We start from the raw sequence: 15,089 nt of genomic DNA on the forward strand, positions 1-15,089 counted from the left end.
ATTCATGTCATTAAGGTCAACTCTACTTTGAGGAGGCAGCTCTTCTCCAGTCTTATTTTGAGTGACCTCCAGTCTGTGGGCCTCATCTTCTGGCACCAAACCTGATAATGTTTTGTAGGTATTCATAAGGTTTTCCATGGGTAACCCTTCAGAACTGGCCCACCTCTTTTTCTTCCTAGTCTTTCTAAATCTGGAAGCTCCATTAAAACCTGTCCACCATGGGTATTTAAAATACGGGTGATGTAGCTTTCAGCACCACAGTACCACATAAGCTGTCACAGTAAAACAAATTGACAGTTGAATGATCTGCAGGTTTGATTTCCTTTGGTTCAGCATAGGCACCATATTTTGAAAGCTTTTACTTTAGATTGATTTTGAGTCACAATTGTTTATTTCATTTATATAAAATTTTTAAATCCTGTGGTTGCTATGGATTATGCTAATTAGCTGCTTGACGTAGTTATCCTGATTTGTGCACAGGTTTAAGCCACGGAAACAGCTACAGCTTAGAGCTGGCTGGCTGTGTACCGTGGAGTCAGTTCCGACTAATAGCGACCCTGTACAGGGTTTCTGAGGCTATAAATCTTTATGGGAGCAGAACTCCTCATCTTTCTCCCATGGAACAGCTGGTAGTTTCGAACTGCGACCTTGAAGTTCACAGACCGATTCATAACCACTATGCTACATAAAACACAAAGATTCCATGAAACCATTTCTTTTTGAACTATGATTCTTTAATCGTGTTTTTGCCTGACATTGGTTCTAGTTGTATAGCTCTAACTCTTTCCTGAAAGACTTGTTCTGTCAAAACATGGTAACCTAAGGTTTCAGAATTGGACAATAATTTCTCCTAAAAATATATGTCTTAAGAGCCATCTTTTGTTCTCAAACATGTTAGTAAGAAAATGGTTTCTAGTAGTGGATCCCCCTATTAGAATCAGTTTTAACATTTTATGCAGCAATATGTTTTGTTGAGAATATACACAGCAGGATAAATACTAATTCAACAATTTCCACAAGTACAGTTAATTGATATTGATAGCATTCTTTGATCTGTACAAACATTCTTCTTTTCCAAATTGCTCCTCTTCCATTAAAATAAAATTTGTGTCTCACCCCCTAAACTCCCGTCCTGAAGCTTTCTAGCTAGATTTTTGTGTTACTGTTGTCCGTTGGATCCTATGTAGATAAGTCTTTGAAAGAATGAAATGTTCATGGAAAACATTTCTTCTTTTTTTTAATTATTAATTAGTTAAGCTATTGTTTGTTTTAAAGAAAACTTCAAGGGATGTTTTTGGTTTAAAGTTTAAAGGCTATATCAGGGCAAATGATTTCAGAAGTTTATCCAATCTCAGTGATTCCAGAAAACTTTAGATTCTATGAGAACTTGAAATTCTGTTCTATATATTTCAAACATTTGTAAAAGAATTTAGCATTCTATGAGCATGGACTATTTTCTACATCTTGTCTTTCTCTTAAATTCCTTTGATCATGTCTTTTGAATCCATTGCTGGTTGTTATGTTACATTGACTACATTTAGGGTTTCTGAGAATGGTTGGTGGGCTTGAATTGTTGACCTTGATGTTAGCAGTCCAATGCTTATATAACATATCCACAACAGGGCTCACCATTGTTGGCATCCTCTTGAAAACCAATAACCACAGCTCTCGGCATCAAATTTTCTTTTCTGGATGGCAAGTAATATGTGAAAACAACATGAACAGCATTAAAACCATTTTTTTTGTAGTAGTTGTTGTTGTTGTTAGGTGCCATCAAGTCAGTACCAACTCATAGTGACCCTGTGCACAGCACTGCACAGTTCTGGGCCAACCTCATAATTGTTGCCATGCTTGAGCCCATTGATGCTGCCACTTTGCCAACCCACCTCACTGGGGGTCTTCTTCTTTTTCTCTGACCCTCCACCTTACCAAACATGATATCCCTCTTCAGTGACTGGCCCCACCTGACAATATGGCTGAAGTATAAGAGACAAAGTTTGGCCATCCTGGCCTCCAAGGAGCACTCTGGCTGCATTCCTTCCAATGCAGATCTATTGGTTCTATTGACAGCCCATGACACTTCCAATATTCTCCTCCAACACCATAACTCAAATGCATCAGTTCTTCTACAATCTTCCTTATTTACTATCCAACTTTTGCATGTACATGAAATTATTGAAAATACCATGGCTTGGGTCAGGCATACTTTAGTCCTTCAGCTGGCATCTTTGTTCTTCAACACTTTAAAAAGTCTTGCACAGCAGCTTTGCCCAATGCAATACATTGTTTGATTTCTTGACTCCTGCTTCCATGAGTGTTGATTTTCCAAGAAAAATGAAGTCTTTGACAACCTCAATCATTTCTCCATTGATAAGAATGTTGTTTATTGGTCCAGTGGTGACAATTTTTGTTTTCTTTACATTGAGATGCAATCCATACTGAAGGCTATGGTCTTTGATCTTCATTAGTAAATCTTTTAAGTCTTCTTCACTTTCAGCAAGCAAGGTTGTATCATTTGCATATCACAGGTTGTTTATGAGTCTTACTCCAATTCAGGTGCCATGATTTTTTTTGCATATAACCCAGCTTCTCAGATTATATTTGCTCAGCATACAGGTTGAATAAGTATGGTGAAAGAATACATCCCTGTCACACACCTTTCCTTATTTTCAACCATTCAGTGTTCCCATGTTCTGTTAGAACAACTGCCTCTTGGTCTATGTACAAGTTCCTCAAAATCACTACCACCAATTAAACCTAGATTGTTTGATTTGGTGAAAAAAATGTATATTTTATTATTTAAAAAAAAAATTAAACTTTTTATTGTGAATTGAGTGAAGGTTTACAGAACAGATCATCAGTTTTACATTCAACAAATCATATAATTTGCTTCATTGTATATTTGCGATCCCCTCCCAGTACCAGTAGTTAACAGCATTTACCTTTACTTACTTTAACTACTGCATTCCTCCCTGTGTCTCCTGCCACCCACATCTTTTCTCTGCCAACCTCCCTCCAGTTGTATATTGCCTGCCCCATCACCTATGTCAATGCGTGTTTACCCTCTAGCACATGTATCATTTCCTACTCCTCTCATGTATATTTTACTTTTTACCTTGCTTTAACATTTTCTTCAGCATTAATGAATGCTGCTAGGCATTTAGTTCTACATATTCCATTTTACTTGTGTATAACTCTTAATATTACAATATTAAGTTATTAGTACTGGCAAACGGTGGTCTAAAATCCAGATCTTCCTCCATCATCGTATGACCTTCTCCCCTTACATCTCTGTATCTCTGTAAGCCCTCTCCTCTTCCTATAAGGACAGTAGTCATATAGGATTTAGAACCTATCCTATTCCATTATAACTTCATTTTTAGCAAATTAGATCTGTTATCAAATGAGGTCACATTATAAGGTTCTGGCTGTACATGAATTTTGTATGGCTTGTGAAATAAGACTGGTACTAACATGAATTATTGTTATATAAGTACCTTCCTATTATCCTTACCTTGGACACATTGTTAGGAAAATCCAGATTCTAGAAAAGGACATGATATTTGGTGCAAAGTAAAGGGCCAAAGGACATGATGGAAGCCCTCAATGAGGTGACTGGACACAACAACTTTAATAATACCAATGGTCATGAAGATGGCACAGAATTTGTCACACATGCAATCACCAGGAATTGAAACTAACTAGATGGCAACTAACAAAAACCACCACATAAGATCATTGGTTTTTCCTCTTAGCCCAGAGCCTAAAATACTATGTTGGAATTTAGAGACAAAGTTTGATGGTCATTGTTGTTGTGCTGTTGAATCAATTCTGGTTCATAGTGGCTCTGTGTACAATAGTGCAAAACACTGTATTGTCCTTACAACCATTGCTTTGCTTGAGCTGATTGTTCCAACCACTGTGTCAATTCATCTCGTTGGTGATATTTCTCTTTTTCAATGACTCTCTACTTTACTAAGCATGATGTCCTTCTTCAGGAATTCATCCCTTCTAATGGCATATTCAGAGTATGTGAGATGAAGTCTTGCCATTCTAGTTTCTAAGAAGCATTCTGACAATACTTCTTCCAAGAAAGATTTCTTCATTCTTCTGGAAGTTCATGGTATATTCAATATTCTTCATCACTGTGATCCAGAAACATCAGTTATTATTCAGTCCTCCATATTCACTGCCTTTGTCATATGAAACTGTAGTTTTCTGCTTATAAACATTTATGTCACATTCACAAAAGGATTTAGTGTTGACTTCCTATAGATTGAGCAGATTCTAGAGGAGAGGTAAAAAAAATACCTAAACAGGTGACACTGGGCCATTTGCATTCTGTCTGTAGCAAGATTTGCTGCTCATCCTTCACCCTTTGTGTGCCCTGTGTAGGCCAACTTGGTGGTGCAGGAGAATCGCCATGTCCTGGCCATGCAAGACCTTCAGAAAGCCCAGGCTGAGCTGGATGAGAAGCAAGCAGAGCTCGACGTGGTACAGGCTGAGTATGAACAGGCCATGACTGAGAAGCAGGTAACCATTGTTTAGCATGGGAAAATCTGTTGCAAACCAACACAGCCACCATAAGCTGTGTGTTCCTTCTCTATTCTTTCTCTCCAAGACTGGGTTTCCAAGGCAGCTTATTTTGTTTTTGTGTAATTCGGACACGGCACCTAACCCCTCACGCAGCCCTGAAGTTAATAGATACCAAGGGCTCTGGGTGAGATCTCATCATGGCCAACTAAGTCCACAGTCCATTCTAGAAAATAATCTAAATGTTCATGGTGATGATAAGAACATCTTGTGCAGAGTTTTCTTGGTTGTGTTTTTCCAATTTCACCTTCTCACTTTTTCTCATTTAATCTTCAGACAACATTAAGAGGTAGGCTATGCTATGAAGATGTTAGCCATTTTGGACATGCAGTTATATTTGGAGGCACCAAGTGAACACAGTAAAAAAATTTACTGCCTTGTTTAATTATATTTATCTTTTAATAGTTTTGTATTACTTTATTCAATTAACGTTTTTCTCCCCTTTTGAGCATATACCATTTTTAAGGTAAATAGTCATAGAATGTAGCCCAGATGTGGTACTTTAGGATAAGCACTAGACTACTAAGCACTAGATTGGTGGTTCAAGCCCACCAGCTGCTATAGAGGGTCTCTCTGAGTCAGAACTGTTTCGAGAACACTTAACAACTGCAGTAGTCATAAAGTCACAAAAGAGCTACTCCTGTCAAGGTATGTCCCTACCTTCAAAATACCCAAGTTTTAAGAAATATCTTTAGTTAACAAACCAAATAGCTAGCTTTGAGCTTTCCCCAGCTCACTGGGGTGAATTTTTTCCTTTGCCATTTTGGTGCTCTTGACCCCTCTGTAAGGGGCCCTGATAGCACAGTGGGTTCAGCACTGGGCTGGGAACCTAAAAGTTGCTGGTTTAAACCCACCAGCTGCTCAGAGGGAGACAGACAAGGCTGTCTGTTCCTGTCCAGATGCTGTACAGTCTTGGAACAGCTCTGCTCTCACCTATAGAATAGCTGAGTCAGAATCAACTCGAAGGCAGTGTGTTTGGTTTTAGTTTTTGTCACCTGTACAGAGCTCTTTCAGAGCTCAGGGGCCATATGGGCCACCAGAAGATAGGGAAGGGCCCCGGGTCTTCAGTTCATCATGGTTACCACCCATAACCACACGATTCTGTGAAGCGGTGTGTGCTCCACCACTCTTGGCAAGGACAAACAAACTTGGCTTGAGGTCCAGCATCTGGGAGAGCCCTCCATTTCATTGGGGACATGGTGACAGACATTGCTTATGGAACCTGGTGGATCCCGTAGCTCTCTCTAGCTAAGCCGCAGAGAGCCTGCATCTCCTTATGCTCTCATAATTTGCTTCCGTCCCTTCTTCCATACTACAGTCTGCCAAAGGACCCTGTTGTTGATGCTGTTGAGTCAATTCTCATGCTTTAGATACCCTATAGGACAGAGTAGAATTGCCACATCGGGCTTCCAAGGCTGTCATTTTTATGGAAGCAGACTGACACATCTTTCTTCTGTGGACTTGCTGGTGGCTTAGGCCCTAAAGTTTCAATTAGCAGTGGTGTGCTGAGCTACTCTGTTGCCCAGGCCTCCAGAAAACAAAACCTGGGAACGAATGGGCATGGCCATATTTTTTATCAACATGAAAAGAATTGTTGTTGTTAAGTGCCTTTGAGTCAGTTCTGACCCATAGTAAAGAGTAGGGAATATTTAAAAAAGAAAAAAGAATATTGAAAATATCTTTTACATGAAAAGTTTGTTTCTGAGGTAGACAGTTAGGAATGATGCAGATTCAGACTCTCCAGCTGCCATCTTTATGGGGAGAAATGAAAAAATATGGGGGTATACCTCCCATCTGGGCTTATAGGTTTTCTGCATTAATAGTAAAGGAGTCCTGATAGTGCTGTAGGAAAACCATAAGGTCGGCAGTTCAAACCCACCAGTTGCTCTGAGTAAGAAAAATAAGACTTTCTGCTCCCATGAAGATATATAGCCTTAGAAACTCTATAGAGGGTTGTTATGAACCAGAATCAACTGGAATGCAGTGGGTGTGGTGTTTATGTGTGTACATTGATTGTAGAGGGATGAAAAGAAGTACACTGGAACAGGAAGTTGTTGGTAAGTGCCATCAAATTGATTCTGACCCTGTATAGGATATCTGAGGAACGACTGGTGGATTTGAACCACTGATCGTGTGGTTCACAGTCCAGAGCTGCTCCTACAATGCCTCACCAGAAAGCAGATTGTTATAAACAGCTAGCTGTTGAAAAGCAGAATATTGTATGTCTTTTACAAAAGCAATTCATGTTCATTATAGAAAATACATTTAGGAAAACCCAGTATAACTACTGCTACTATTTTACTTTTTATCATTGTATATCAGAACACATGCCTATCATACATTTTATTTTTAAAAATAAAGACAACTTAGTACGTATTGCTGTTAGTTGCTGATAAGTCAACCCATTCATGGCGACCCCCCAGGTGTTCAGAGTAGAACTGCTTCATAGGGTTTTCAAGACTGGGGCCTTTTGGAAGGAGATTTAAAGTCCTGTCTTCTGAAGTACCTGTGGGTAGGTTGGAACTGTCAACCTTTTGGTTAAGAGTTGAGTGGTTAGCTGTTTGTGCCACCCTGGGGATCCTTACATATTATATACTGTGTTAAAAGAGTATGAGTTGGGATCAGCTCTAGAGCAGTGGGTTTGATCTTATAAATTTAGTTTTTAACTGAACAATATATCACAATCATCTTTCTTGGTTATAAGCATTTTTACAAGATTGTTGTAAAAGCTTTACAAGAGAGTTTGCAAGAGCCCTGTTAGTGCAGTGGATGATGAGCTGGGCTGCTAATGGCAAGGTCAACAGCTTGAATCTCCCAGTCACTCTAAGGGAGAGAGATGAGACTTTCCTGCTCCTGTAAAAATCTACAGCCTCAGAAACCCTAGACAGGTCGGAACCAACTCGGTGGCACACAATCATCACCAACCAACATTTTAATGGCTTCCAGGTATTTTTATCCATGGATATACCATAATTAATGTGAACCAGTCTCTAATGTTAAACAAGGAGCCCTAGTGGTGCAGTGGATTAGGCTTTGGGTTGATGGTTCAAAACCACTAGCTGCTCCATGGGAGAATGAGGCTGTCTGCTCTCATAAAGATTTATGAAGCTGAATTGACTGTATGGTAGGGGATTTGGCTTGGTTTTTTTGGTTTTATTGTTATATATGTGTTTTATATATATATGTATATGTTTGTTATTGTTAAGTGTCATCCAGTTAATTCCAACCCATAGCAACTCTGTATGGAGTTTTCCGAGGAGTGGCTGGTGGGTTTGAACTGCCGACCATGAGATTCAAAGTGACCTTGTGGTCTACCACATTATCCTGCAGCATCACATCAGGACTCCTGGTATTGTGGAGAATGAGTATTCCAGAACATTTAATTGTGTTCATGAGGAGCCTGTACATAGATCAAGAGGCAGTCATTCAGAAAGAACAAGGAGACATTGAATGGTTTAAAGTTAGCAAAGTTGTATGCTAGGGTTGGATCCTTTCATCATACTATTCAATCTGTACTCTGACCAAATACTCTGAGAAACCGTATAATACAAAGAAGAACAGGGCATCAGAATTGGAGGAAGACTCATTAACCTGCAATATACAGATGATACAACATTGCTTGCTGAAAGTGAAGAGGGCTTTAAATACTTACTGATGAAGATCAAAACCTTCACTATGGGTTGCACCTCAACTCAAGGAAGACAAAAACTTTCACCAATGAAGCAATAAATAATATCTTGATAAATGGAGAGAAGATTGAAGTTGTCAAAAACTTCATTTTGCTTGGATCCACCATCAACACTCATGAAGCTGCAGTCAAATAATCAAGCAATGTATTGCATTAGGCAAATCTACTGAACAAGATCTCTTTAAAGTGTTGAAGAGCAAAGATGTCAGCTTGGGTACTAAGGTGCGCCTGACCCAAACCATGGTATTTTCAGTAACCTCATATGCATGTGGAAGCTGGACAGTGACTAAGGAAGTCCTTAGAAGAATGGATATATTTGAGTTCTAATACTGAAGAAGAATATCGAAAGTGCCACGGACTGTTAGAAGAACAAACCAATCTGTGTTGGAAGAAGTACAGCCAGAATGCTCCTTAGAAGCCAGGATGGGCAGACTTCTCTCATACTTAGGACATATTATCAGTAGGAACCATTCAGTCCCAGGAAAAGGACATCATGCTTGGTAAAGTGGAGGGCTGGAGAAAAAGAGGAAGATACTCAATGTGAATGATTAGCACAGTGGCAGCCACACTGGATTCTAACATAACAACAATTGTGATGATGGCACAGGACTGCTGGCAGAGTTTTGTTTTATTGTGCAAAATGTCGCAATGAGTCAGAACTGACTCAACAGTGTCTAACAATAACGTATTTCTGTATCTTTTTTGTGATATCTGATATTAGCTTGTATAAAACCCAAATCCCTTGCTGCTGAGTAGATGGCATCTGATAGCACCCCTGTAGGACAGAGTTGTTATTTATTTTTATTGTTAAGTGCCAGTCCAGATGGTTCCAACTCATAGTGAGCCTGTATAGGGTTTCTGAGGAGTGGCTGGTGAGCTTGAACCATAGACCTTGCAGTTTAAACAGACTTTGTAGTCCAGCGCATTAATCCACAACCACACCAGGGTCCCTAACAGCACCATTATCCCTCAGTTATTAGCACTTGCGGATGGTTTGCCCAATTGGCTGAGGCAACATCAGGTTGGAGAAGGTTCTAGGTTCCTTGGAGAAGGTTTAAGAAATAGGTGTGGACCAACATGAGTTCCACTACATGTTGAATCTTCCTAAGAAATAAATGGTTTATGTGTCCATGAAAGCAGATTATATACAATCCCATTGTTTTAAAAATGGTATTTTTAAGTCAGAAGCTACATTGATTTCAACAGTTTTCTGATTATGGTCTCTTTCAGACCTTACTTGAAGATGCAGAGCGGTGTAGACATAAGATGCAGACAGCATCCACACTTATCAGTGGCTTGGCAGGTGAAAAAGAAAGATGGACAGAGCAAAGTAAAGAGTTTGCCGCACAAATTAAAAGGCTCGTGGGTATGTTAATTCCATTCTTAATGCCATTACCTAGTGACTGAGATTCTGTGTTCAAGTTAGCAAACCTGAACGCTAATCAGAAGATCAACCACTCAATTATTTCAAATTCTTTCGTGTGTATGTCCAAACATTTCAGAGGGTTCAATGTTGTTCTGTCATCGACACTATCCTTATGAGACATAGTGATGGCCTTCAAAAGCCTGTAATTACTAGGTCACTTTTGTATTCTGTGAGTGCAGGGACATATTAATCAAGACCTCTGCCTTCTAAATGTTGGCATCTCAAAAACTAAAAACCATTTTCTCATTTCCAACAATAACAAAAAAATACTTGGTAAAGCATTTGGATCCTGGTTAACAAAGAACAAAGACCCAGTAACTGGTGGGTATAGTTTGACTTGTGGAATTTAGCTTAAAAGAATGGTTGTCTATTTTTCTTGCCCATTTAAAATACTTTGCACAATTACACAAGGATGATTATTGAGTCTTTCAGTGATGTTTTCCTTTTTAGGGGATGTCTTGTTGGCTACAGCATTTCTATCATATTCTGGTCCATTTAACCAAGAGTTTCGCAGTCTGTTGTTACATGACTGGCAGAAGGAGATGAAAGCCCGGAAGATTCCATTTGGAAGCAATCTGAATCTCAATGAGATGTTGATTGATGCTCCAACTATTAGTGAGTGGAACCTCCAAGGTCTGCCAAATGATGACCTGTCCATTCAGAATGGAATTATTGTCACAAAGGCCTCTCGCTATCCTTTGCTAATTGATCCACAGACTCAAGGCAAGACCTGGATTAAAAACAAAGAAAACCAGAATGAACTCCAGGTAATTTGCATTTAAGATATTTATGTGACTGGTAAACTCTTATTGACCTAAATCAATATAAATCACAGAAAAAAGTTTGGACAATATTGTTACTCTTGTTAAGTACTATTGAGTCGGTTCTGATTGATTGTGACCCTGTATAGGGTTTCCGAAAGGAGCCCTGATAGCGTAGTGGATTATGAGTTAAACTGATAACTGTAGTTCAAATCTACCTGTTTTGAGGAAGAAGGATGAGATTTTCTGCTCCCATAAATATTTATAGCCCCGAAGACCCATCACTTTGCATGCATGAGTCAGAACCACCTGAGTAGTACACAACCACCAACTACCATAGTGTTCCCAAGGAACATCTGGTGGGTTTGAATCACCTACCTTGTGTTTACCAATCGAGTGCTTATACTACAGCACCACACCAGGTCTCATGGTTGCTATTAGAGATGATTTTTAGTCCTAGATGGAACCATGTCTGATGCTAAAATATTTCTGAAAAAATTGCACTATTTGTGTTTGTGATACCGATGCCATCTTTAAATGTTTGTAGACTCTCTTTGAGTACCATTGATAATTCTCTTTGGTAACCAGAGCAGGGCACACTTGTACCACACTAAGTGTGTTAGGTCTGGTGGCACAACTGTTACACACTCAACTGAGAACCGAAAAGGTGGTGATTTGAACCCTCCCAGCTACTCTGTTGGAGAGAAGGCCTGTGAGCTGATTCTATAAAGATTGTTGCCTAGAAAACCCTATGGGACAAATCTCACATGGGGTCACGTGAATGAAAATCTACTAAATGGCACCCAACAACCACAACAAAGAGCACTGCACAACACTTTATATTATTTGCCACAAAAGAGGTGTCGGTAAGGAAAAAAATCTGTTTTGTTACATAAATCCTGTACACACTTCCCATAATGAAATTAGTCCTGGTGTGGTCCTGTATAAATACTGGGCTGCTAACCACAGCGTCAGTGGTTCAAACCCATCAGCAGTTCTTGGGAAACCCTGTATAGGGTTGCTATGAGTTGGAATTAACCCGACCACACTTAACATCAACAAAGGAAATGATGAGCCCTGGTGTGGCACTGTAGGATAAGCACTTGACTGGTAACCAACAGGTCAGCTGTTCAAATCCACCAGTTGCTGTTTAAAACCTTATACAGGGTCACTATGAGTCAGAACACAACAACAACAAAGGAATTGATGAAAAAATCTTTCAGTACCATTTTCAGAAGAATGGGCTCCAAAGTCAAGCTTCTCTAAAAAGCAATGCATTAGGTTGCAGTTATCCCTGTGGGTTGGGTCATGATTCTGTAACCCTTTCAGAGTAACTCTGTGACTATGTTCCTAGATCACATCTCTAAATCACAAGTACTTCAGAAACCACCTGGAGGACAGTCTATCTCTTGGAAGGCCTTTGCTTATTGAAGATGTTGGGGAAGAATTAGATCCAGCCCTGGATAATGTTTTGGAAAGAAACTTCATTAAAACAGGGTCTACCTTTAAGGTAAATGAAGCTAGTTGACAACAATGTGCTATAACAATTACCCTTCCTCCTCTCCTCCCCTGTCCCTCCCTCCCTCTCCGCCCCCCTTTTTAAATTCTACCCAAGCAGGTTGAAGCCCTGTGAACATTTATTGATCTTTTATTTCTTAGAACCCAAATGAATTTAAAGCAATTAATTTGAACAAATTGTTTGAAGCAATACTTGATCCTATAAAAAGTGACAGTGTTTTATTCTGTTTGATTCCTTTTCATAAAAAGGTGAAAGTTGGTGACAAGGAAGTAGATGTTATGGATGGCTTCAGACTCTATATCACCACCAAGCTACCCAATCCAGCCTACACCCCTGAGATTAGTGCTCGGACCTCCATCATTGATTTCACTGTCACAATGAAAGGTCTTGAAGATCAGTTACTAGGGCGGGCCATTCTCACAGAGAAGCAGGTGAGTGAAGTATAGCAAGTTCCTTGGCTGCATTAGGTTGAGGCCCCCTCCCAAGAATACAGATAATTACATTTGCTGATTCCACATTTTTCAGGTATACATTTCAGTGAATCCAGTTGCATTGATCATAATGTGCGACAAAATCAATGTCTTTTTCAACATTTCCATCTCCATAACCAAAAATTCAGTGCTTTCTAAACCACAGTTGTTCCATTTTTTTTAACTGAAGAAAAGAACAGTATACAATACAAAATAGTATGAAATTTATAATGAAATTGAATTTTCTACCTTTTATTCCTTATATATTTCATTAGTCCTATAACTGATACATTTGCTCTTTTTTTTTTTTAGTTTAGTTTTAGTTTTGTTTTTAGTTTGGTGCAGAAGATTTGCCTAATGCAATGCCTCATTTGATTTCTTTACTGCTGCTTCCTTGAGTGTTGATGAGTGATCCAAGCAAATGAAGTCTTTGACAACTTCAAACTTTTTTATATCATGATATTACTTATTGGTGTAATGGTGAGGATTTTTGTTTTGTTTTACATTGAGGTTCATCCACATACCAAAGGCTGTGGTCTTTGGTATTCATCAATAAGTCTTTAAAGTCTTCTTTGCTTTCAGCAAGCAAGACTGTATCATCTGTGTATCGCAGGTTGTTAATGAGTCTTCCTCCAATCCCGATGCCATGTTTTCTCTTTGTACAGTGCAGTTTCTAAGATCATTTGCTTAGCATACAGACTTAATAAGTATGGTAAAAGAATACAACCCTGGCACACACCTTTCCTAATTTTAAACCATTCAGTGACCCCTTATTCTGTTCGAATGACTGCCTCTTGGTCTCCCCATGTATAGGTTCCTCATGAGCACAATGAAATGTTCTGGAACAATGATTCTCTGCAATGTTGTCCATGCTTGTCATGATCCACACAGTTGCAAACCTTTGTGTAGGAAATAATGCACAGGTCAACATCTTTCTGATATTCTCTGCTTTCAGCCAAGATCCATCTGATGTCAGCAATGATATCACTTGAACCCTGTCAATCAACTGTTGCAGCCACTTTTGAATTATCTTTAGCAAAATTTTTTGCATGTGATATTAATGATACTGTCTCTGATTGTCTTATTCTGTTGGGTCACCTCTCTTTGAAATGGGCACAAACATGGATCTATTCCAAGTTCGCCAGGTCTTCCAAATTTCTTAGCATAGATGAGTTAGTAGCTCCAGTGGTGTATCAGTTTGTTGAAAGATTTCGATTTTCATTCCATCCATTTCCAGAGCCTTGTTCTTTGCCAATGCCTTCAGTGCACTTGGTACTTCTTCCTTTAGTGCCATTGGCTCTTAAGCACGTGGTACCTTTAAAATGGTTGCCCATTTCTTTATGGTACAGTAACTGTGTGTTCCTTCCATCTTTTTTTTTTTTTAAGTTTTTATTGTGAATCGAGTGAAAGTTTATAGGGCAGATCATCACTTTTACATTCAACAAATTATATACTTTGTTTCATTACAGTGATTATACTCTACTCCATGTACCATCAGTTAACAGCATTTCTATTTATTTTAGCTCTCTCTCTCTCTTTTTTTTTTTTTTTCAATACTCAGACATATATAATATTTTAAACCACCAAAGGGCACCTTCTGTAAGCCTGCATCCTGGCCACCAGCTCTCAGTCCCTCTCTTTCTATGAATCTAGAGTCCTCAGCTGTTCCCTCTCTCCATGTCCTCATCTCTGCCTCCATCTGTGTCCCTGCTTCTCTGGATAAAGGTTCTGCATTCTGCTTGTGCTTTTCTTCCTTGATGGTCCTAGAGCCCTCTGTTTCTGGACTGTAAGATTAACTACTCCCCCATTTTTGTTACAAAACTTCTACCTTTACAATGTGACAGTCACAATTAGTCATGATAACAATTACTCACTATTGAATCATAAGACATCTTATCCCCGTCTCTTTTCATCAGACCCATGTAGACAAATTGAAAACTATTCAGTGGGGTCTCTTCCATCTTCTTTCTGCATTATTCAATATTTTCATGATTTTAGGTTGATTTATTTTTGTGAAGAGTGTATTCTGTTGACTGGTAACTCTGTTCCACATCTAAGTCTTTCTTTCATTTTATGAAATCTTTTGAAAATTAAAACTTTGGTGTCAGTTATCAAGTGGCATTCTACATTCTGATACACTCATTCACTGTGTGTACTGTAAATGAGGCTGATGTAAGGAGATAGAAGTTTTCACTGTGAAATTCTGGAGGTTCCTCACTTACTTAGGTTAAATTATGTGTTCTAAAAGCTTACCTCTTATCTGTTTTTTCTACTTCTCTTTTATTGGATAACATAATGCTCAGTGAAAAATGGTCAAGAATTTATAAATTTTCTTCTTTTGAGACAGCATTTTCCCTAGGGAACCTGTGGGTCTTAAGCAAAGAAATCTAGATGATTTTAATGGGAATGCTTTGGTGAAATGGCGTGAACTCTTGATGTTTCTGTTACTTTTCTCTTGGGTTTAATAGTAATGAGTTTAGTTTACTTTATGGCCCCTCTGGTAGCGTAGTGGTTACGAATTGGGCTGCAAACCTCAAGGTCAGCAGTTCAGAACTACCAACTGTTCCACAATAGAAAGATGAGGCGTTCTGCTCCTGTAAAGATTTACAGCCTCGGAAACCCTGTACAGGGT

General features: G+C 39.0%; 1 protein-coding gene across 1 annotated transcript in view; it reads left to right on the forward strand.

The window, feature by feature from the left end:
• DNAH5 (dynein, axonemal, heavy chain 5) overlaps window positions 1-15,089 on the forward strand; it is a 408,072-nt gene that overhangs the window by 306,052 nt on the left and 86,931 nt on the right. Inside the window, exons 61-65 of the mRNA XM_006874155.1 lie at window positions 4,396-4,533; window positions 9,512-9,647; window positions 10,158-10,474; window positions 11,823-11,978; window positions 12,236-12,418. Of these exons, the coding sequence (XP_006874217.1) occupies window positions 4,396-4,533; window positions 9,512-9,647; window positions 10,158-10,474; window positions 11,823-11,978; window positions 12,236-12,418 (930 nt within the window). The remainder of the gene's footprint in view (window positions 1-4,395; window positions 4,534-9,511; window positions 9,648-10,157; window positions 10,475-11,822; window positions 11,979-12,235; window positions 12,419-15,089) is intronic.

This window comes from Chrysochloris asiatica, unplaced genomic scaffold (assembly GCF_000296735.1).
Source record: "Chrysochloris asiatica unplaced genomic scaffold, ChrAsi1.0 scaffold00264, whole genome shotgun sequence".
NCBI classification, from domain to species: Eukaryota; Metazoa; Chordata; class Mammalia; order Afrosoricida; family Chrysochloridae; genus Chrysochloris; species Chrysochloris asiatica.